The 25,018-nt window shown below is 37.3% G+C and overlaps 1 protein-coding gene across 1 annotated transcript; it reads right to left on the bottom strand.

The window, feature by feature from the left end:
* LOC135693824 (uncharacterized) lies at positions 1-11,286 on the bottom strand. Its single transcript, XM_065212406.2, has 3 exons — positions 11,002-11,286; positions 2,644-2,693; positions 1-2,212 (listed from the first exon to the last, which is right to left on the bottom strand). Exons 2-3 carry the CDS (start codon positions 2,664-2,666, stop codon positions 136-138), a joined length of 2,100 nt encoding a protein of 699 aa, XP_065068478.2. The 5' UTR covers positions 2,667-2,693; positions 11,002-11,286; the 3' UTR covers positions 1-135.
* Positions 11,287-25,018: the final 13,732 nt, after the last annotated feature.

Raw genomic sequence — 25,018 nt, 5'->3', positions numbered from 1 at the left:
GCTGTTATTAATCAGCAAATGTTTATAAATCTTGAGTTTACTCGGTGTTCGCTCGGAGTTTTAGGTTGAACTGTTAAAATTTAAATAAAAATTGTTATAACAGAGCTTGCTAAATCACAGCAAAAAACAAAGCAGTTAGAATACATTATCCTTGAAGTATTTTGGCATATTGTCACTTTGTGGAACTGCCTGCAGTCTCCACAGCTCTCTGCACTCTTCAAACGCTTTTCTCCCATGAAGCATTGTATAGTTGTTTACGTATGCCTGGTCCCCTTCTTCATACGCATGCTCAAAGAAAAATCTCTCGTCGAAGGCAACCTTTTCGATTTCCCTTTCAAGTTCCTTGATATCTTGTTCCATTTCCGATGGGGACGACCTTATCTGTGACCAATTGTGCTGCTCACTTTGGGGATGCCTCTCCATTGTCCATGTTTGCCACCACCGTAAGACATCGCTGCCAGTCCATGGACATTTTAGAACAAGTGGGTAAACATAGACATTACCAATGCCACCAAAGTATGATTCCATTCCTCTCTTATGACCGAACTCTTTTTGATTCTTTTCAGATTTCAGATTCAAATCTGTTTCATAGGCTATTGTAGTCTTTTTCCATTCTGTAATTTTTTGGCCAGTAAGAGACAAAACAGCTCCTCGAGCATCAACAAATACAGTAGCTCCTTGATCTTTATTGCCAATCTCTTTACAATAGAGCAAAAACTCCCTGCAAACGAATTCCTCATAAGCATGCTCCTCTTGTGATATTTGCATATATTTTGGAGGTGCATTCAAATCAAAGTGAATCGGAAGGCCACCATTGCTGTTAACGTAGCCTGGTATTTCTTTGTTCGGGGTAACCTTGTGAATGAATCCAAACTTCCACTTGATAATGCCAAATTTTGCTCTCTTTTTGTAGAATTCGATTAATTCTTCTTCTGTCTCGATATTTTTAAATCCTCTCAAAACCACCAAACCGAACTCTTTGATAAGTGAATTCAAAGTTTCTTCTTTGATTACTGAACTTGGAATCCCATTTGGAGAAGCAGACTGGCACTGGACGACCAAGCCACAGCGTGCCCTGATTAAAGAGACTTCAAGTAACGGCAATACACCTAACGTTGCTGTTACTTGTTTGTCAAGGTAAATTCTCAAAAGCAACCATGGTTGTCCCTGGTAGAGGACAGTGACAAGAACTGAACCGTCCACTTTTCTTTTTTCAATGGTTTGCTTGTGATCGATTAAATATTCGCCTGTTAAAGTGTCAAAAACAACAACATGGTGCCAGGGTGTGCGAAGGATTTCTCCGCTGCATTTATGTTCTTTGTACATGTCAATAGCAAACTTGCCTGTTGCAGGGTGGTGTTGGTGAATACTGAGGCGAATACATTTCATCTCGGTGATATGTTTTTTCAGAAAGTTGTCCAGTGCTATACCTTGGGCTATCATACCTCTTGCAATCCCTCTGATGAAACTTCTTGTCGTGTTGGCTCTCTGTGATCCAGGCAAGCGATGTGATTGATCAAACTGCATGAATTTCTTTAGCTGTTTGTATTTCTCTAGCATCTCTTCGTCCTGCTTCAGTGCATTTTCAAAGTTTTCCAGCACAAGGCTTCCTCCAAATTCATCCCTCAATTTTTTGCACAACTCTGGTCCAGGAACATTAAGAAATTCAGGAAAACTGGATAGAGATATCAGCTCTATGATGTCAGAGGCCCCAGCCTCGTTCACCATCCGTTTCAACGCTTCGTGGTAAGCCCGATATGTCTCTTCATTGACGCCGATGTATTGATCAAAAGTGTGATAGTCAGACAGAATGGTCAACTTTGCTCCTTTAGCGTAGACAGTCTCCAGTTTCCGTAGAGTTTTGACTAAAGCAGTGATGGCTAATACTTCAGCAAAATCTGGAAGTCTCCCCAGAACCTTTGTTTCTGTGTTGCAACTTTTGCATGGAAAGGCCGGGATAAAGAACTTCAAAGGCAATTGTTCTGCAACAAGCTTTACGAGCATATCCAGCAGTGAACTGTAGTCATTTTCATCGTATTTAGTTCCATAGCTGTACATCCAGTCTTCGAGTATGATGTAAAAGATCTTTCTTGCTATTTCTTCTTGAGACTTTTTTTCCTCGGTTTCTTCGATTTTGAAGTCAGTTATTTTGCCTTCATCGATAATTGTCGACTCCTTGTATTTTTTGTGAGGTGACTCGTCAAATAAATTGCTGTGATGTGAGAGAAAAAACAAATTAAAGAAGAAAAACGAAATATTGACTGTCAACGTTTATTCAAGTTAGTATTTTTACTTAGAAAGTTTAAAAGTTTATTGAAAAATTTGACGATAGTTGAAACTTGTTTGGGAATTTTCGAATGAAATTTAGGAATGGTGCCTATCAAATGACACATCTGCCTCTTTATATACTCGAAATAACATAATAGAAGATTTGGGTAATTCTTTTCATCCTGATGGCATTTTTTTTCTTAATGAAATTACTTGAAAACAGCAGATTAACGTAAGAAAAGTTTGAACTACAATTAATTTTTCTTTAGAATTCATGGCGAAGAAAATCACGAAATCAGTGAATCTATTGATTTTTTATCGAATCTTTTGATTTTTTGACAATTAAATCAAAAGAAAAACAGGTTAAGCACATACTCGTCAACATTCTTGACACCCATTGCTACAGTCTATGATGGCTGTTTTACCTGAAATAAAACAAATCAAGAATTTTTCATCTGTTTAGAAAATTGATAATAATAATAATAATAATGATACCTTTTTTACTGTTAGTTTGACAATAGTGTGAACACTAGTAAACACTAACATGAAGCAATTTAAGAGATTGCATTATGGAAGTCATTGACTGCAAGCGCTACAGGCGCATTGATTTTCGAAGTACCAATCTTTTATAAGAACTTTGAATTGAATTGCATTTTTTGATGATTTTATTTCATTTGGAAGAGAATTCCAAATCTTTGGACCCAAAAAGCTAATAGATTTTATACCATAACTTGTCGTTTTAACCTTTGGAACAGATAGAGTATCTATTTTTCGAAGATTATAGCTATTGGGTTTTGGGAGAAAGTAGTCTTTCATAAAGGCTGGATTCAAGTTGTGCAAGATTTTGTAAACTTCTAGTGCTAGCAGTCGAATGGAGTGAATATGAATTGTAATAGATTTAGCCTTGACTAGAAGTTTAGAATAATCATATAGCTATCAACAAATCAAATGCATTATAAAAAACTGTTCAATTCAGCATTTATAGAATTATGTTTCATATGCAACTAAATATTACCATTCAAAATGGATATATATATTCAAGATTGTTCATTGGCATGAAAAGTACTGTAAATAAAACGACGCAGTTGCTTGCTATCCAAGCACATAGCCAGACCTCTGAGGTAAGGGTGGCAAACTCCCCAAACCTGTTGCAGGGAGACGTTTCAGCAATTTCTCTTTTCACGATATTGCTTAGAAGCGAATTTCTTTTTTTATCGCCTGACACCATCGTAAGTCCTAAATAAGAGACCCTATTAACCGGAATCCGCCCCCCCCCCCTACTACATTTTTGTTCATTGAGCAATGAAATTATGCAGACTTTGAAATATTTAGCATTGTCTCCTTGGTTATCAATTTCTCACAGCTATGTCTGAAATTTGAATTTCGTACATCTCTTATTCCTTTGTTATTGGCTCGATTAAGGTGAAATTTTCGAATTGTACGTATTTTGATCTCTGTTTTCCATTTCCTTGCAAAAAAAGCCCCAGACTGAAAATTCTGAAATTATTGATTCAAATATCAACACAATAGAAAGGAGCTCTGCTACCCTCTCCATTTAAGAGTGATTTTTGCACATATTTGGGAAGTTACATACTGTCCTGTATATAGTTTCTAAGACGTTCTACTGGGTAAAGTTTACAAATAAACCAATGACTGCTAGTGTTTATGGACAATCCCATCAATGTTTCTCTTTGTCAAGAGAATGTACATTAGTTGAGCGTTTGCGAACTTCAAAATGCGAATTGTTTTTTAACTTCAAAAATGCGAATCTGAAGTTGAACATGTTCTAGTCTTGTTCTTTTCTTTTGGGCAAATCGAGCCTCAGTGTTCTTATAAAGTGTGTTCTCATAAAAAAGAGTGTACCGTATTTGACCATTTCATCTTCAACTCAATTGCTTTCTGAGGTTGCCTATGGCGTTTACTGAATTTCGACAGCAAATTCATACTCTTGGTAGTAATTGATTAAATACCTATAAAGAAAATCTTACTTAGATAAACGCGGAATTTTAATAATGTGTGAATAAAAGGAAAGGCCACTACAGCAGGCTGCTCGACGGACTCCAATGGAATGCTTACGGCGAAAGAACGATTAAATAGTAGTGAAGAAGAAACACCGCAAGACGACGAGCATAGACAGCAAAAAACATGCGTAAATCGGTAAAGGCTATTATAATAATGTCTTCTTAATGTCTCCAATAATTGTATAAGCCCCCTTTCCCTCCTGGTATAAGCCCCCAAAGAAGCCCCTGATTTCAATCATTATTTTTCAAGGAGTCTCGTAGTTTCTAGATTGTACATTTTGGTAATTAATTAATTTTCCGACTTTTTGAATAGGGTTTATTCGAGAAAAGCATTTTTTTTAAAGTTTGAGCTTTCTTTGGATTGATTAATCCCTTTTAATTAAAAACTTTAATTTCAGCAGGATAAAAAACAATTTTTTTGTTTCAACTATTATTTCAAACTTTTTTTCAAAAACTCTTTTTGCATGATATTTATTAGTGGGAAGGCTCACGGGAAGGAAAACGGGATGATTTAAGCTTACAGGCCATTGTTTCTCCCAAGTGACTTCGTTAGCCCTAATATAAATTTTTCTTAATTTTTTTGGACATTATTTGTGTGTCATCTACTCTAAATATTTACCGCTTTGCTGTGAAATAACCGTAATGGTAGTTTATTTTAAAGCCCTGGCCAAACGAAAAAAACATCGGCATAAAACATCATACAACATTGTTGCATAAAACATGTTTTATTCGTTTGGCGATCAAGTTTTACGATGTTTTACGATGTTTTACCAAATTTGATTTCCATCAAATTTGTTCCCATGTTTGATCAACAATGTTGCTTTCGTTTTACCACCCCTGACAACATTTGTTAATATTGCAAAGCGCAGTATGATAAAATTCGGCAAATTAAACACAGTAACTGCATGAAATTGCGCGGCAGTGCGTGACCATAACAGATGCTTTAACATTTCTTTGATTCGTTTGGCCAGGCCATAAAACATCGTCCAACAATGTTGGAGCAAAAATGTTCTGTAACGTTTTAAGGATGTCTTATTCCTTTGGCCAGGCCTTACAACTAGTGTGTTTAGACTCGGGGCCGTCACGAGGCAAGCATTGTTGAGGGGGTGGGGGGGGATTGTGTGAACTACGATTTCCCTGATTTGAAAATAATTACCTGAAATTCTTCAATTACTATCTGAAAACTTTTGCAATTCATTTGTCAACCTAACTTATGGCATAAAAATCGAAACTCCAATTTATATGATAATAACGGACTTTACTCTTCCTAAGACTCTACTCACGTCTGTATATTGGGACGGGCAAAGGACATAGTTGCTATCCGAGGCGGCATTATGGTTGCCGCCGAAGGAACATAAAACTTTCGAATTTTGATACTTGTGTAGCGTTAACGCTAATAAAAGACACTGGTTTATACGCCTGTATTCATCATATTCTGAATCACGACTAACTTACATTGTTAATTACAATTACTTATAATACACGAATCTGGTTACAATCAATCAACAACAACAGAGTACAAAGCATAGTGACAGCAGTACATTACAAACATGATACAGAGATGATGACATATAGATTGATTACAGGCTAGTACATTACACCTTCCCCTCCCTTACAATGTTGAGTGTAGCAAAGGTTGGTCTGTGTTAATGTGCAACAACCTCTCCGTAACGTTGGGGGGGATTAATGACCTGACGAAGGTGAGGTGGTCTGGCAGTACCCCTTTGAACAACTCCTTGCATCTCTTCATGCTGGACAACTGGAAAACCCTCCCTAGGAATTATCCCTGGAGTTTCAGGGACTGGATGGAATGGTTGACCCTGGCCCAGGGGCAAAGGGCAAGCCTTGAGTTGATTGTGATGGGCTACAAGAAATTTGCCATTGCTTGACCTGATGTTATAGTTAACCCCACGTCGAGTGCAGATTTGGTATGGCCCAACCCATTTCCTACCAAACTTCCAGCTTTTGGGGCGCCATAGCCAAACCGTTTGTCCAATATCAAAAGGTTGCCATTCTTTGAGGGTCTTGTTGTTATAATGCATACTCTGTCTAGATCTAGCTATTTCTAAGTTTTTCTGAGCTATCTGATTGGCATTCTGGATAGCCTTGCGTAAGGACTGACTATAATCAGATTGGCTTGATGGATTCTGCAGAGGTACACTTAACTCAATTTCAATGGGCATGCGTGCTGGGTGCCCAAAAACTAACTCATAAGGAGAGAAACCTGTTGATTCATGTATACTTGTGTTATAGGCAAAGACGGCCTGGTCTAACCATTGGTCCCAGTCACCACTATGGTCTGATACAAAATTACTAAGTATGTCCTGCAGGGTGCGATTTTGCCTTTCAACCAACCCATCACCCTGCGGATGATAGGCTGTTGTTCGTGACTTCTTAACCCCCATGATATTATAAATTTCATGCATTAATGTACTGTCAAAATTCCGTCCTTGGTCTGAGTGGATGACCGTCGGTGGACCAAACCTGGAGAAAACGCGAGAGACAAGTGTATTGGCTACAGTGGCGGCTTTTTGATCCTTTGTTGGGAATGCCTCACACCATTTGGTGAAGTGGTCCATCATGACAAGAATATGTTTGTTACCCCTAGCAGTTTCAGAGATAGGTCCCATATAATCTATTGCCCAAAAAACAAATGGCTCACTGACTTGAATGGGTTGCAAAGGAGCTCGTGTCTGTTTGGAATCATGTTTTCCTTGGCTACAAGCTGGACAATTTTGAACAAAGTTGGTAATAGAATCAATCATTTTAGGCCAGAAAAATCGTTCCTTACACCGCATTATAGTGCGCCTAATGCCCATATGTCCACCAGATGGGCCACAATGAAGACTTTGGAGAATATTAGGGATTAAACTATCAGGTATAACCACAAGTTCCCTAGAAAACCCATGCTTAGATACCAAGGCCCTTACCAGCAGCCCATTACTGACATACAGTTGATCCCAGCAACTCCAAAAAGATGAAAGATTGGGGTTCCTTTTCCACACAAATGAAGGGGGTTTTGGAAAACCTTGTTCCTTAATTTCAATAACCTTCAATATATGCGGGTCAGCACGCTGAGCTTGATGCAGATTTGCATCTGGTAATAAATTCACTAAACAACTTACAGCAGGGTTGGTTTGACTATTTTGGTAATGATTTAAACGAGAGAGAGCATCTGCATTTTGGTTGGAGCTACCAGGTCTGTGGCTTATTGTAAAATCAAATTCTTGGAGATCCATGAGCCACCTGGCAATACGACCCTTAGGTTCTACAGTATGCAACCATTTAAGGGCCTGATTGTCAGTGATAATCTGGAATGCATGGCCTACAAGATAAACACGAAAGTGTTGAGTGGCAAAGACAATAGCCAGGGCTTCCTTTTCCATGGTGGAATAATTTTGCTCTCGAGGAGATAGGGTCCGACTGGCATAAGATATAACCCTTTCATGGCCATTATCATCTAATTGCGCTAATACAGCACCAAGGCCAACATTTGATGCATCAGTTTGCAAAATAAAAGGTCGATCAAACTGAGGGTACGCCAAGATGGGAGCAGAACATAAGAGTGCTCTTAGTGTTTCAAAAGCAGTCTGGTTTGCAATCACCTGGAAAACGCACTCTTTCAAGCGAATTCAATTAAAGCAATCCTTCTTTTCCTAATGAAAATATATTCATTTTTGCAAACGGATTAAACTGCAGATGAAAAAGACTGGTATAATTTTGCCGTGGTGTTGAAAGTACCCATGTTGTTGCGTTACTTCTAGAGCAAGCTCATTCTGAATGGCAGTTGACGCTCATACCCAAATACTTTAGAGAAAATGGTCACAAATCACACTTGTACATGAGTAAGGCTAGGTTTTTTTGGATTTAGTGCCAACAAGAATCTTGAAGGCATTTACGCTTAGTTTGTTTACCTTCATTCATATAAAAGAATATCAGATTTAACCAACGGAGTAACTACCGTTGATGGTTTTATTGATTTCTCATTGATTATAAGACGTAAAGATCTCTCAACTACCTAAACCGTTTCTTTCACTGAGCGGATTTTACCTGAAATTTCCTGATGAGGTATTATTGGGAGGGTGTGGCACACCCACACTCCCCCTTTCGCAAAACCCCTAATTAGCTTATAACAGATTTTTGATAATTTCTTTTGCAAGGCTTTAAGGCAAGTATTTATTGGGTAACGAAATGGCACAGGATTGACATAAGCTTAAGGGGGAGATAATTTTTTGCTTTTCGAAAAGCGGAGTGTTTGAAATAAGCGTTGAAGGGTTTGAAATTCTTTCATTACTTAGTTTCAAAACGTTACTAAATAGCCATATTAAGAGCCATCAAATTTGAATAGGCACCAGTGGAAATTCTACAATTATAAAGAGAAGCTGAAGAAAGATCACATAACTTTGAAAATAATTACAGAATTAGCTGGAAACAGTGAGGGTTAAATTGGGAGGCAAAGTCTAAACATTCCAATCAGGCAAACCTCGAATAAGTTTATTTTAAAGAAGGCCTTCAGGCACAGCATACATTGCTGTCTTTCGTAAGTAAACAGTTTTCATTGCACACTGTTTAGCTTACAGTGATGGTTCAACAAAGACTCGATATCCAAAACATTTATTGCATTCATAATAGTAAGCTAGCCCGCGTGATGGAAGTGGCGAGGTCATAAAAAGCACCTAGTTTATAGGAGATTTGCGGTTCATCTTCAATTCCGTATTAGGTAGTGCTTCGAGGTCTTTTTTAAGTTCTAATACACTTATTTTAGTTTGGTCTAGCATAAATGGTTAAATCCGGATTGATATTCAATGTGGTTATCTGAAATGCTGAATTTCGATTGATTTACGACCGAACTATTTACTGGCCTTTAACTTTCATTTTACAATGGAAGTTACTGGGGCATAAAGCTTTTTAATGCTAGAAACAAAGTAGCATACAACCTAAAATTTCTAAATTTTGTGCTTAAAATATATTCAGTAAAATATTTTTTCAACTCTGTAATCTCCTTCTGCACTCAAAAATATTTTGGTTGCCCGCATTATTCTGAAATAAATCCATGATTGTCAACTTTTCTTTTCATTATTTTATCCCTTCAGCAAAGTGCTGATTCATGATAGTGACAGCATTGTTCCTGACTATCCAACACTCCGAACCTTCTGGTAGCACAGCATTATCTAAAGATAACACATCTAAAGCGTCTAATAGCCATGCAAACGTCCTCTATTACGCTCTGTTCTTAAAAGAACACGAGCCTCAGAATTGGTCAAAAAGTTAAGAACAAAATAAAAACAAGCTGAGGCTGAGCTACTGTAAAATGCAATTTGGAACAGCATTTTATCTAAAAAAACGAGAATTTTTAGCCATGTGTGGGTGCTTTTTCGGTGAATATTCAAACATGGCGGCAAATAAAGATTGTCTCACTTACTTTGATGGCAAATGAGGCGTGAACACCTCCCTGGAACGAAAAGCGAGCAATGGCACTGTTTATACCCTATAAGTTTAAGAACAAATTGAGAAGAATCCAGCCTGAGATTTTCGAAATAATTAAAAACAAACAACCTGAACTCAAATATACTGGTTCTTGTAAAAAGGAGCGAAGAGTTATGCTCGAGACGTTGCATCAAATATTCATTTCTTGTACAATATCGTTATAATCATGTTTTAATTGCATCTTTGTTACATTCGACGCAGCAACCTGGCATTTGATTTCATCAAAGAGCAGTAATTACGGTTTGAAAATAACCTTGAAGTAATACATTTAAAGTTAGTTGGAGGAAAATCAATGTATAACAGGTTTTATAGCTCAAACTGCACGCGCTTTTTGGTTTAAAGAAAAAAACATTTTCAAGATGATGCTTGGATAGCTCGGTGGCTAGGATGTCAAAATACAGATCGTAGAGTCTGGGGTTTGAGTCTCTGACATGACCAAACTTTCACAAAAATTGAGGGGAGTAATCAGCTTTCGGCACTTCGGGGCACAGGAATCACGAGGTGTGGACAAATCGAGAAGAAGGACCAGGACACTGTTCCCTAAGCTTATCATTTTGAAAATGATCTAAGGATGCCAGGTAAAAACAAACAAAAAACTAGCGAAGCAGACATAAGATAGTGCTCTCCTTAAAACTCTAATTTACTGGTTCTATTTCAGTTGCTTGTCCAGCAAACGGAAAAAGGTAACTCGAACGTAGCTCATCGTTTTCCGCAGACAATGTTACATTCACTGATGTTAAAAGAAACGTCTAATTCTAAAACAACCGTACTTTTTGCAGACAATGTGTACATTCGAACGAGTAAAATGGGACCATTTGAATTTCTAACAATCTGAAAAACTGTCAGTAAAAGCTTGGTTACAGAAGAATGTTTGGTAATTTTGGTAATTATAAAAGGAAATTAATAATTATGAAATGTTTCCACATCAAAAGCAAATACTTTGATTTAAAGTATGCTTAGAAAGTCTACGCTATCTCGTGATACACTTGAAGAAGAACTACAATGGTGTAAGCGGTATTTTGATCGTAAAAATGTACTCCTCTAACAATGTTTTGAAATTCTATCGCAAAGATTTAAACCCTTGATCCAGCATTTGGTGTATACGAATACGTCTCTTGCATAACTATCAATTCAGAAACTGTATCCAAGCGACTCTCTACAACATGACAACCAATGTCTAAAATATGAAAAATTAAATGAAATAAGATAACAGTTATAACCTTACATTAATTCGTATGATTGCCACCTTATATTTGCATCAACTTTCGAATTCCATGCCAATCCATGTAACTCCGGGTCTCGTCTGGTTTAAAATGCAAATGATAGAGTTGCAGCTATTTATACTCAAGAGCTAGGTCAGCGTAATAATGTCATCCTACGTAATTAATTGGCCTGTTTTTCTCGTGGAAGTAAAAGATAATACGCTTGTTACAGAACACCCAGCGATAATTGGTCAGAAACGTATTGTCATGGTCAGACGATTTGGTGAGACTCTTTATACCTGGGTACGTCAACTGCCCTCGCATCAAACGAGCATGCGCGTGAAAACTATTGTGGATGTCGCTTCACGTAAGGGAGGGGAAGTGATCCCTTTTCAGAAAGCTTTATTGATTCATTTCGTAAGCAGACATGTCATGTTGATATCTGGAGGTGGTCTCCCCGTCTTGCATTCATAACCAATAGTTTCTATTCGTGAAAATATTTTATTCAGGTCTTTCTACAATAATAATAAAACTTTCTTGTTTAGCGGACGGAAATAGTAATGGTTAGCATATGCTTGTTTACAATTTGGTATCTAAAATAAAAAACAACAACGGTAAAATACGACGCACTGAGAATGTTGTTTTAGATTTCAGTCTGGCTTTGTTTACGCAATTCAAGATTGCTCGCGTATCAAAACAGATTACTGCGACATATTGAATAGAGGGGGAAGAAGGAAGAAATGGAGTTGTACCTGCGTCACAGGCTAGTGGAGTTTACAAAACGCACCAGGGGTTCGAAACCAATACGCCAGTGCTGGGCCAGAAAAACACATAGATTTTCTTTGGGGGCCACCTGGTATTCAACTTTTACATACCTTGTGTTATAAGGCTGCTCAAAATGAAATTAATCTCATTTTTACCACGCTTTCACCATTTTATTCAACTTAGTGATAAGATAGACAGGCCTTTTATTTTGTGCCTGCCTATGTTACCTATGTATACCTTTCATAACAATACTCATTGCAAGATTCACAGAATCCGGCGTACAGCCTATCCTGCGGTTCTTCCTTCTCACACATTATGTTACCTACCTTCGCATAAAACCCAAAAAAAAGTTTTTCACAAAGGTTTGAAACTTTTTGTTTCTTGTACCAGGCTGAGTTAGAAGATCGTTCTATGCTATTTTTAGGCGAGAACGTTAATCTTAGTTAGTCTCTTGTTGGGTCGATTTGACGCGCCTGAAGTCAGATCGAGGGACTGCACAGCGTATTTTGAAGAAAGGCCAAAATCGTATGTTTTTGATTGTAGGCCACCACCATGGTTGGAGGCAAAAACATTTTTAGATTATATTAATGCAAGAATTGCCAGAAACAACACCTCAAATAGATTTTAACGGCAAAAAATTAAAGGCAATATTCTTAAGGTTTTCATAACTAGTTTCCATAGTTTTACTTGTTGACAAGAAAAAGGAAAAGTTTTGCAAGGTTTTATCTTAGCATAACAACGTGTAAAATGGAGAAAAGAAATGAATTAAAATAAATTAATTGAATCCTATAAATCGATCACTCGATTAAATGAGGCATTTCCTATTTCGTTACTCTCGTGTAGACAAATAACTGTTCCCGGAACGCATTTGAAACTTAAAAGCAAATATAAATCGAATTCCAAATTTTAAATATGTTGGCAAAAAGTTTTCGAGATAAAAAGCATTCGGCGGGCAGGATGAAATTGTGTTGCCCGGGCCAGAGTATAAGAATGTCTGTTTATGCCCTTTTCCCTGACAATTCAGAAAGTTCCTGACAACCAGAAAGAATGAAGATACTTTGGTACTCCAAAGCAAATAATTATGAAAATTCTTTTGTTTTTCGATTTTGAAAAAAAGCTGAAATTTTGTGTTTGACATTTCTTTTTAGGGCCTCCAGCCCCTAGCCCCCCCCCCCCCCCTTCCCATCGCTTCCGAATGCACTGTTTTTAAAGCAATCAATGCAACAACCGATATTATTTATTCGTGAAGACTATACACACCAAATATTTCCAATATTTGATACTTGCAACAATTACAAGTTGGTGTTGATTGTCTATTCAATGCAGTGGTGTAACGGACTAAAATCTTTAGGGATCTCTGTGGCCTTCGTTACGCCACTAGTTCGGTTCGGTGTTTATCTTCGTGCAAAAAACATTAAAGTACATAATGTAAGTATGTACCTTTGAGTATATTTAGGGAATATTCACCATTGGGATCTACAATTAAGTTCGAAAAGAATTACAAAGCAACCGGGGCCAAAATTAAATAAATTCTATGGATTGATCTCCGACTCCTTTTTCATATGAATAAGCTTAAGCTATAAGGTATGCCTAGCAAGCAAAATCAAAGCCTTTTATTGCCCCTTTCATTTGTTTTGTTTCAGAGGTAATCGTGGAATTCTACAAGCCATTTGGGATGGATATGCCTCTTAAATATGGCTTTGAAAAAGCAAACATTTCATAACACTATAATGTCGACATGTTTGATTGTGCAAATGTAAAACAACACTGTTCTACAGTTGCCCTGATTCAGAAAAGTGCAATAGAAACCACAGTTTATCGAAAACTAAAACCAAAATATGAATTGAGAAAAAACAATTTAGCGAAACGGCTTCAACGGCAATGCGGCCTTTATTTGAACGAAACAGTATCGGCGGCGATTATACTATTCAAAGCGAACGGCTAACGGCAACTTCTCTAACGACACGGCTAACACACGACTTTCCTTGACGGCTTCACATAACGACTCTATGTCTGCGTTTACACGATACCGGATTGGCCTCAGCTATCCAATATGAAAAGCATACTGTTTAGACTGCGTTTACACGATACCGGATTGATATTCATACCGTTTTCATCCTGTTTACACGACAACGCTCCGCTATTCACTTTGCAGCATTCTTCTTGTCAAGGTGTAAGTGAATGCCTTTTCAAGAGAAGGAATTGAAAACATTTAATTTCGAATGATGACAAGATAAAATAGTATTTGGCGAATCTTACCCGAAGGGTAAAGATGTAGAATCCGTTGATGAGGACTTTCTTTGAGATTCAAACGAGGTTCCGGAGTGGAAGCGTTTCGGATTCACCCGTTTACACGAGATGGAATGTGGTACAGGACGTATCGGATCACTTTTCATACCACTTTCACAGCGGAGTGATGTCACTCCGCAAAAGTGGTAACGTATCGGATTGATGCGGGGCCGTGTAAACGGGACCCCTATCTGATATGAAAAGTACAGTAAATCCCCGCATATAAGAACTACAAAAATAAGAACCTAGAGGTTGTTTTTCCTAAATTATGCACCTTGTAATTAAGAACCTGTTTAAGTGTGATAAAATATAATAGGTTCTTATCCCAAGGGCAAAAAATAGAGTTTTCAATGGTCCTTATTTACTCCCAGATGTTTAAAGATGAGGTAGAATCACAATCGGTATACAAATTTTCAGTTGTCCATTTTCAGCGTTTTATACACTTTAACGAAAGAGAACGCACTTTGACTTTTTAACATAATTATATGTAGCAAAATCCAAAATGCTGAAAAATGAAATAAAAGCATTAGAATTCATAATTTTCAATTCCTGAGGACATATGAGATCATCTCCAGATCCATCCACTGTCATAAGGCAGCCAGTGCGCTCAAATTTCTTCCTGTAAATATCTTTGTAATGTTGCATTAATAACATTGCCAAAAGGAAAAAACAGGGTTGAATGCATCTCTTGATAATGAATGCTAAAATTTTAAATAAGGAACCTTCGAATAAGAACCTTCATACCCTGAAATTAATCCAAGTACCTTTCCAATAAGAACCTACTTCAGCCTGAAATTCAAAAAAGTAGGTTCTTATATGCGGGAATTTACTGTAATCCGATACGTGAGTAATCCGGTATCGTGTAAACGCAGACTGCATGGCAGCATGTATGAAAAACACATGACCAAGAGACAATAGGACACTGACAACAAGTGATGGCAGCAGTGGTGTAGCGCCTATGTATGCTACGCTTGCGGCGCAAGCGTAAAAAGTTGTAGACCGATTCTAAAATTCCTGCAACAATTCTAACGGTAATAAATACGTTGTAGTGTTAAAGTTAATGCATAACATTTTCCCAATAAACAGCTTCTCTTTCTGGTCATGAGCAGCATGCAGTTTACTCCAGTGCAAACATGAATGCTGGAGTGCAGTGCAGTGCAGCTCGAGAGAAGCTTCTGAGAGAAGTTAGAATTTTCCGGACTGGTGCTTGCGGTCGGCCTGAACGCAAGAATTCCCAAATATTTGATAATCCACAACATTCTTCTGCCTATAAGCTGCTTTTTACGAATATTCTTTGCGTGATACATCATTTCAAATCTAATTAATATACGGACCAGGGCATGCGGTAGACCTGAGCGCATGCCTTGCAAAGTAGTCGATGATTTGCAGGGAACAGCTTTCTGAAACAATTACACATGAAAACATCTTTAATTCTAATAACTCTCGCAGCTCATTATTGTCATCTTTGTTAACTGCGAGGATAGAAAATGAGCAGAAACAGTTTGCTCCTGTTCGCTTAGGCTCTGCCGTGTGTTAAACCATAGTCATTTTGCAATGTGGAGAGCTCCTCCTTGCGGGAATCCCCAGATGCAATATAGTATCAAACAATTTTACATTAGGAGGGCAAATGCCTTTTCTTGACGAATATGAATACGATCTTTTGCTAAACGGTTTTAGCACAAATAGTTATTCTGAACAATTTTGCAAAACAATTGAGCTTTTTTCGAAAACTTTTTGCATGGGTGATAATTTTTCCCTTGGCCCCCTCCACTTTCTAACCTGTATCGGAGACGGAGTCTCTGATCTGTGCTCTGAATGCTATTTTAAAAATTAAAATTCAATATATGATTATCATTAATCACCGCTTGTACTATCAAGAAACTGAAATTATGATTTCATTCATTCAAAATAACCGTATATTATCAAGATAAAATCAGAATATTATATCAAGATTCCCTTATTTTATCTTGATTATATGTTACCATAATTATATCTAACTTGCTGTTTTCAGCTGAGGCAACATCACTCAAGCGGAAATACTGGTAAAGAGACAATTTCGCATAAGGGCTCAGTACGGGAAATTGCAAGGCTGACAAAAGCAATTTATGTAAATCTAGCGCCTTCGGCGCTTCCATATCATTGATGTTACCGCATGCCTAAGTTCTTCGCTCACGCTACGCCACTGGATGGCAACTAATGGGAAATGGCATGGCAACGGATAAACAATGTACTAACAGATAAACAAACAAACAATGTACAGACAAACAACAACAACAAGGGAGCACTAACAAAATTAAAAATTACATAACTGACACGCAACTGGAAAATCTATTGTTTAACACAAAACTCTATAATGACGACATGTTTCGGATAATTGGCAGAGCTAAGTCGTCCTTCCATCTAGCAGTTTTGGAATCGATCTACATACAAACAAAAAAGCAGCCTTTGTATAGACAAAAGAAGTTCGTTTTTTCTCTTGGACTCCAGTGGTAATTTTCTTTAGGAACGCGGCACTTTACCGGTCTTTTGCTTGCGTTTTTCTGATTGGCCTATTTCGATTCCCAACTGGGTATATATTTTTCATCGTGTTCTTTCAGACCCTTGTTCTGACGTTCTTTGCTCTGAGGAGTGTCAGACGAAAAAGCTTTTAGCCATTATGTTATAAAATGATTTCTTTTTTCAAAGCAATTTTCAAGTTCTGTACCACCAAAAGACTGTTCATGCACAAGTTTGTGATGCTTACGCATCTGATTGCGAGAGGATTTTATGAAGAAAAACGACTGTTTTGTTATTATCTCATCTTATTCAAGATCTTGAAGCAACCAACTTGTTTACACGTGAAAAAGGATTTTAGGAAACACTTCCCATGCTTCCACTTTAAGGAAATTTCCTCAGATTAAGAAAATTTGGTCCATTTAAGGAAATTTTTGAGGAAATCGATATTTTGAGGTAATTTTAAGGAAATTTTAAATTTCATTTTTTATTTTAATTTTTTGTGATTCCTCGCTGTTGGATCGTCAGAACAGCTTTGTTAAATCGATTTGATATGTGAAATTCCTTATACACATGAGTGTTTCAAAGGAGATTTTCTCAGATAATCCCTTTGGACTGCTGTGTTGTTGGCGTAGGTCAGCTACTGCTAACTATTTTTACAAGTCCACCATTCTTTGGTTAAAAAGTGATGGAGTTAAGCGAGTAGAAATGAAACGTAATTATGTTGAAGCGAAGGTAAAGCTTTCCAAAAAGTAATATGAACAAACGTTTCATGATTCGTGGCTTAACAATCCCTACATTCAAGCAATGGTTGAAGAAGATAACTAATGACACTGGCAAATTTCAACCTTAGTGCCAAGTGGGTTTTAACCTTGGTGCCAAGTGAGTAAGATGAAAGCATGCTGCTCTAAAACAGCTCTAGCCATATATCAAAACTCTGCCCATAAAGAAGTTATGGCAAGGTCAGCAACACTGGAAACAACAAACAAAAAAATTGATTCCATGCCTGGCCCAAGTAACAAGGAAGCTGCAAGGCTGGAACTTAGAGTGCCTGTGACCTGATTTTTTTATTCTCTTAATTGAAGCGTTGCACTGCTCTTATAGTAGATCTGAACGTTTTTTGAAAAAAAAGCGTTTTGATATTGAAATTAAGCAAAATAATGCGGCCCAGCCAAGTCGCTTTATCATCATTCGCCGTTCTCTTGTGACGTCATGGGAGGAACTCGCTATTGTAACAATGTAAGCGTTACCTTCAAAAATCTCATCCTCGCTGCCACTACTTTCTCTGGAAATATTGCTCATCTTGGACCTGTTAGATTTCGCTCATTGACTACGATACAAAAACTCGAAGGAGGAGGCGATCGGGTCCCTCCCGTGACGTCACTGTCTACTCATTCTGAAAACCAAGATGGCGAATTTTGTCATAGAAGATCGCCAATAACTCCTTCATTTCTCACGAAACGTAAAATCTAACCTCAGAAATGAAAATAACAGGCCTTTTTACATATAGAATAGATAAGAATAGATATATAAACCCAAAAGTACGAAAATCATGTCACAGGCACTTTAAAATTGTTAGATGTCAAATGCAGCGTAAATTACTGGGTTTTCCAAGTGCTTTTGGCAAGTATTGTAGGTCCCTATCTCAGGAAGAACATTCTGGGCTTTCGGTGCATCAGCCCTTGTAATGCCTGAGCAATAACACAATTAATGGTCGGTGTTTGATTTCAGGGAAAAAACGTTAGCACCCATCAAACACAGACCTAAGAACCCCTTGTATGATAAAAATCACAAAAACTAGCCTCTTTCCTAGTTTTAAGGGAGGGTTAAAGCAAAGATTGCGTTATACCACGTGAATTTGCATAACCCCATCAAATCACTTGCCATTATTAAGTAATTTTGCATAATTCAAGCACAGGCACCGCGGAGCAGGGGGGGGGGGGCTTTAGAAAATTCCCTAATTATAGCAAATTATTTTGCATATACCAGGTGAACTTGCATGAAGACTGTTAATCACTTCCATGTACCAATTCGCTTGCATAATCAAAGCAAATCAATTTGTATGACAGGTGGATTTGCATAACACAGGATCTAATGTTGCATTTTATCAAATGAGTTTGCATAACCACAGAGAAACTACCCTGAACTTGCCAAGTGAGACTGCATAACCACAGCAAACTATTTTGCACTTATCATGCAAGTTTTTTCTACCCATGATGGCAAAGTTTTTGACGTTTACCCTGTGGCTTTAATCAGAGCAATCACAGCCTTCGTATCTACTCTGTGGTCTTGTAGATAAGCAGCAACAAACATTTTTGCACTTGCTATGCAATTTTTATAATAACAGCCAAACATCATTTTCTTGTGTGAGAAGGAAGAACCGCAGAATAGGCTGTCCCCGGATTCTGTGGATCTTGCAATGAGTTAATAAGATACGAGTAGAATTAAGAAACAAAGCAAAACGACGACAAGAATCCAATGTTGTGCGATGAATATACACGATAAGTTTAATTTAATAGATACTAATATTTCACCCCGGCATACAGGGCTTCATCAGAGTGAAAAAGAATGCCGACCTTCGGGGATGGTCTCCGACCACCAGGAGTGCTGTGCACCGGGGATTGTCGCCGACGAATTACGATATACGAAAACCAGCCTTTGAAAATGGCTTTGAAAAAAGCAACTGGGTGTATATTTTTCATCGTGTTCTTTCGGAACCTTATTCTGACGTTTTATGTTCTGAGGACTCTCAGCCGAAAAAGCTTTTAGTATGTTGTAAAATGTTTGCTTTTTTCAAAGCCATTTTCAAATTCTGTACCGCAAAAAAATTGTTCAAAAACCAGACTTAATAGTAATGCCACATATGTATATCGGGACGGGCACATATGTAAATTTAGACTCCTCTTTCCATCTCAGCATGCCTTTGGGGAAATGGACACAAGGCACATCTTTACCTAAAGAGGTCTTGGTTTTTTAAGATTTTGTGCCAACAAAAAATCTTCAAACATTCAAATCATTAGTTTGTTTGCCTTCATTCATATCAAGGAATATAATATTTAGCCAAAGAGGCAACTGCCTATGCTTGATCCTTGGTTGATTTTAAAACATGAAGGTCGCTGAGAGGAGGCAAATGAATAGCCTGGTGAGGCGAGGTATCGCGGGCACGAATGTAGAGCGAAAGATCTGCAACGCCAAGAGCAAGTTTTTGGATCTGTTGCTGAGTCTGATTCGTAACTTCATTTGATGAATGACAGGTACGGCGCCACTTAGGGGGGAGGCTTGGGGTTGAAGCTCCCCCTTACTTTTACAGAGATAAAAAAGTTTTGACCGTCTTTTTTATTATTTTTATGAACAGAGTATGAAATGAAAAGGGAACAAACTGTTTATATAGCTACTGCTTGATCTTACTTGGTCTATTTATTAACTCATTTAGGTATATTTCTGTTATTTTTCGATTATTTTCAACAATTCAGTCAATAACTTTCTATATTCTTGCAATGTCTGTATTTTGGATATGTAGAGAGGGCCTACTGAAAATACTCAAGGCAAAGTAAGATGCATATTTCTGTTCAGGAAGAAAATTTCTCTCAATCAATCCATGGTGGATTTAATGTCAACTGTACAACCCAACCCATTTGTACAACAACTCGACATCGAGGATTTTGTTTTTTTATTTTTGGCGCCATCTCAATTCTTAAATGTTGCTGTTGTTGCAAGTGGGTCAGAAGTTATCCGGGTTTCGGCGTTTCCATTAACTCGCAGGTGGGTCAAAAGATATCCGGGTAAAAACTGACCCACTTTGAGACCCGTTTTCAAACTTATCCGTTTTTCAAGTGGGTTAGTGGGAACGCGACGCAGAAACGGATAACTTTTAACCCGGATATGTTTTAACCCAGGCTAGTGGAAAGGCTGCCTCAGTTTGTGATAGTGACGCATCTGATTGCAGGAGGATTTTATGAAGAAAAACGACTGTTTTGTTATCATCTCATTTCATTCAAGATCTTGAAGCAACCAACTTATTTACACGTGAAAAACATTATATGTTGTTATATGAACAAAAGTATAATTAACATAATTAGCATTGTAAGAAAAACGAGATAGATATGAAAACGAGGTTATACAATCTAAGAATTATCCTGTTACAACTTATATGCAACAATAGACGAGAAAAGTTTGGAAAGGTTTTCTATAACGCAACTTTGGATAGCTAACGCCTATGTTTGAGCAGTTGTTCTTGACTGAGAACCTTTTTGTTTATAATCTAGGTGTTTTATTATGTTTAGCGATACGATGTATTTTCTAACTTGGTTATCTCTGTGTTTAATTTCTCTTTTTGTAGCTATTGAATTATTTTCTAAAAGAGGCGTTTTCCTGTGTCCAGAGGGCGTGGCCTCAAAAATTTTCAAACACACCCATTTCAGCCTCCCTACACTGAAACTGGTGCACAGCCCCTGATATAAAGTCTAACTTTTTTGGAATGTAACAGGGTATTCAACCTTGCTGCACACCGTGGTATCGTCCTGTTAACTGGTTTTTTTGTACGTAGAGTTACTACTAGACTTGGTGATGTAAACTGTTTATTGATGTAAAAGAGGTTTTATATATTTATTGCACTAGTTTTGACAGTAGTTTAGAATTTTGATGCTGAACAGTGAAATTTGTACCTTCGGCATTTGCTCTTGTTAGCCCTTTACTCAAAGGCTCTTGGCAACCGGCATGCTTAGCGCCAGTTGTCTTGATAGATTGACTGCGTTTTGTATTTTCATGCAGTACGATATTAGAACAGTATTTTGATTGATGATCGCAAAGCGTGCCGATTGCACAAGAGCCTTTAAAATAGATATATTTCCACTTGCATCAAATAACAAAAACTAGTATAGGCTATCTTTTAGGTTAAAAAAGAAACATTTGGTTTGAAGCTTCCAGATGATACTTATAAAAGTCCGAGTTCTGAAGATGTATATTTTTGCATATTTCTCGTGAATTTGGTTTGAAAAGATCGTTTCAATTCAAATGCAAAACAATTGTTACCCATATTAGGGTTGAAATTAAGTCTCTCTTGAATGAACTCTACGCTAACCTTCTTTTCGTAAAGAGACGTGCTCGCCTTGAGACGAAGGCTATAAAACGTAGCCTTATAATTTGTAACCTTATGTAATTCTTGACCTTTTTATTTCGCTACCATATTGAACAAACTGTAAATCTCACGATATGCTGTTTCCTACAATGTCGCAAAAGTTTATTTCTTTTCTTACATTTGCTAAAAAATTTATTAAGAATTTTTCTAGTGCATGTATCATTTGCAAAATTAAAAAGCATTAATCCTAAGTAAACAAGGGTGCCTTTAGGAGATGTTCTCTGAATAAAATGGCTTTGAAAACTTATCAAAACAAACTAGATTTTCCCGCGCATTCCATGTATTAAGCAGCTTCTTTATACAGTCTGTTAAACAAAAGAAACAATTCATCACAATTAGTCGTTTTGAGGCTGGTGTGAAAGTCAACTAGACGTTATAAATATTTGCAATATTGGAGAATTTTTTAAAAAAAACTTTATCTCAGTTTACAGTTTCTTTGAATTTTATTTTTGGCTTTAATCCTTTGCGTGTTAGTGGATAGAAACAATTCCTTTTGATACCCCGTAACCGCCATTGGCATTTCAGCTGCTTTAGAATTATTTTCATTTTCTAAATAATAACAAGAGGCATTATTGCTTTAAGCTGTTTGAGCCGTTGCAACGTAGCTGTCGCTAGAAACAGAAACACAGCATATCAGTAAAGGAGAGGTGCCGTAGGCTCTTCTTGTTATCCAATCTATGACTTCGAGCGTAGAATTTCCGTTCATCTATAGTTAGCAAGAAATTTAGATTTATTTTTTCAATGGTCAGCAAGACCAACTGAATACTTTGTGTTACCTTGGTAGGATATCTTGCTAAAATGGTTTTGTAAAAGTTAGAAACGAAATCAATAACAACAGCTTTCAACGCATCTGATGATAAAGTGCTCATCATTTGAGTTATTTTCGCACTCGATAACCAGATAATAACTTTTTAGATACACTATTTTGAGGATAAACATGTTCAAAAACTTTTGCAAACATATTTGCCTTTAACAGTTTAGGGTTTAATTGTTCCTCTCGCACAACTTATGCATCAAGACCATCAACAATACCAAAGCAACTCTCGTCCGGCGCATCAATAAAATTGCGCTCCCTGGTCAAGATTGTTTTCCAGACCTCCGAGAGTCCTCTTCTCTTTCCCTGAAAACCACATCAGTTCTGCTTCTAGCACCACAATACCGAAGCAAATTTATTTGCGTCAATCTTTCTATCTAATTCCTATCTTGATGGTCGGGGAATGCAGCCTTGTTATATCTTTTCTACCTTATGTCACCAATCAAATTCTCAATTTGTAACTTAGTTCGTCTACTGAATGATTTTAAGTCAGAAGGCCCTGATAATGTACCAGCAATTGGACTTTTCTCCCAGAACTGGCCCAGATTCTAAGCAAGCTATTTTGGCTCCCCTGATTCCTTGATAGATATTTGTTCTTATTAAAATTGGCCTATACTTTTCCCAGTCTTGACCAGAAGGGCCTATTACAGGGGGACCAAAAGCCGCAAAACCGTGCAAAAATCAACCAAATGCCGCAATCCGCAATGAAATTAACCACGAAGACGCGGCCGCGATAGCAAAAGAGGCCCTACAAGGGGTAATTGAAATATGAAATAATTAAAGTTTGCGAGAAAATATAAATATTGAGATTCTTTGGTTTTGAAATATAAAGTAACTTTGGTTCCCAGAAATAACAAAATAACTGTTATGTTAGAATAATCTATTTGATAACGGCATTGACTCAAGTGACATTTGATATGCAGAGCTGTTAAGATACCATATTTCGCCCGGGTTGCTCTTTCAAATTTTTCAAACTTTTTCGGGGCATTTTCTTAAAGGAGGCACTTAAAATAAAGGAGGCTTTAACAGAGGCTTTTCATACTTCACGATTAGTAAGAACGCCAAGAGCATAGCATCTACCGAAAATAGTTTTTGCTTATATTATCTCAACAAAATACACGAGAACACCAGATAGCTTCATAAAAGTATGTTTATCTATGTTAGTAGTTCCACATCTTTATACTATGAATTCGTTCTAAGACCACTAAGCAACAGTTTTGTGAACCATTTAGGATAAATTTCCTGATAATATCTGTCCTCCAAATCTTCAAATCTCTAAACAAATATTGTTCATTTTTATCTGAGGCTAGACATGTTTCCAGCGAAGTTATTCTCATTTTAAACAAAATAGACGTAACACTTATTCAATTTACAGCCTCATTTCTGCGTTAAATATAAAATACAAACACAAACAATATTATAAAAGTGCATCTAGCCTAAAATTATGATGATGAAGCCAAATCTGAGCATGAAAAGGTCGTAGAATGAAATTTAGAAAAATTTCCTAAACGAGGCCGTAAGTCGAATTGGTGTATACTTGAGAGAAGCAAGTAACCAATCTCTCATGAGGTCAGAAAAAACTGTTTCTGGCCATACTTTTTAATTCAATATGGCGGCAATAAACAATGTTAGGGATTGTGTTTTCAAAGCAAGTCGAAATAACTATATAGATCAACCTATAAGGAAATATTAGGAAAAGCCACGCAAACGCAACCGTAAGGAAAATTTGGCCTACTAAAGCCTGGTTCCCACTTGGTCGTTTGGGTCGTTTGGGTCGTCGTCTGTACAAAGTCACCAGAGGTAGAAATAGTTGACTTGGCAACATCAGTTGTTGTTTATCAAATGCTACCATCGTTCCTTCCACGCACGCCGCCAAAATTAATGAGCGATGCATGGTGCAAGCAATGAACAGCATCAACAACAAACGACTCAAACGACCCAAACGACCAAGTGGAAACCAGGCTTGAAGCTTCTCTTTTTTCACTCTCGATGAGTACACTTTAAAAGAGACAGCTAAAATATCTACTCTTTAGAACATATAGCCAATCTCTTGTATTTATAACGATTTCTCTTTGAGAACATCGAAAGAGCTGATTTCGCTTAGTTTTAGCTTAGCGTGAACTTCATTATAGCATTATTTCTCACAGCTAAAACAACACATTCCAAGCCTTTTAACAGAAGTTTTAATTTTACCGTCGGAAACGTTTCAATTGATCTAAATGGGGGGTTGGGGTGGGGTGTCATAATAAAGTCCCAATATTCGACAAGATCTAAAATTTATTTTTGCAATAACTGGGTTTTGATGACAATTAGGGAAAATTACAAAATACCTCAAATTTTCAAATCAGCTAGATATGTTCAGGGTTGGTTGAGATATGGCCGGATGAAATGCTCATGATTGCGAACGGATTACTGTTATTTTGCTATGATTTGACAGAAACAAATCTGTGCTTATGTAATCATGCTGCAACCACTTTATTACAATAAAGCTGACTTTGCACATATAAAAGTTTTTTTAATACTTCTTTTAGCTATGTGATAA

The sequence above is a fragment of the Rhopilema esculentum genome, chromosome 11, assembly GCF_057945365.1.
Source record: "Rhopilema esculentum isolate cy_ngs chromosome 11, ASM5794536v1, whole genome shotgun sequence".
In the NCBI taxonomy this organism is placed as follows: domain Eukaryota; kingdom Metazoa; phylum Cnidaria; class Scyphozoa; order Rhizostomeae; family Rhizostomatidae; genus Rhopilema; species Rhopilema esculentum.
The sequence above is the reverse complement of the archived record's forward strand: the minus strand, read 5'-3'. Positions and strand labels throughout refer to the sequence as shown.

Excerpts from the sequence above, each read along its gene's own strand:
- LOC135693824 (XM_065212406.2), bottom strand. The coding sequence starts at position 2,666 with ATGGGTGTCAAGAATGTTGACGA. Across the intron at positions 2,213-2,643 it reads GGTGTCAAGAATGTTGACGA|CAATTTATTTGACGAGTCAC; the intron begins GTATGTGCTTAA and ends CTCACATCACAG.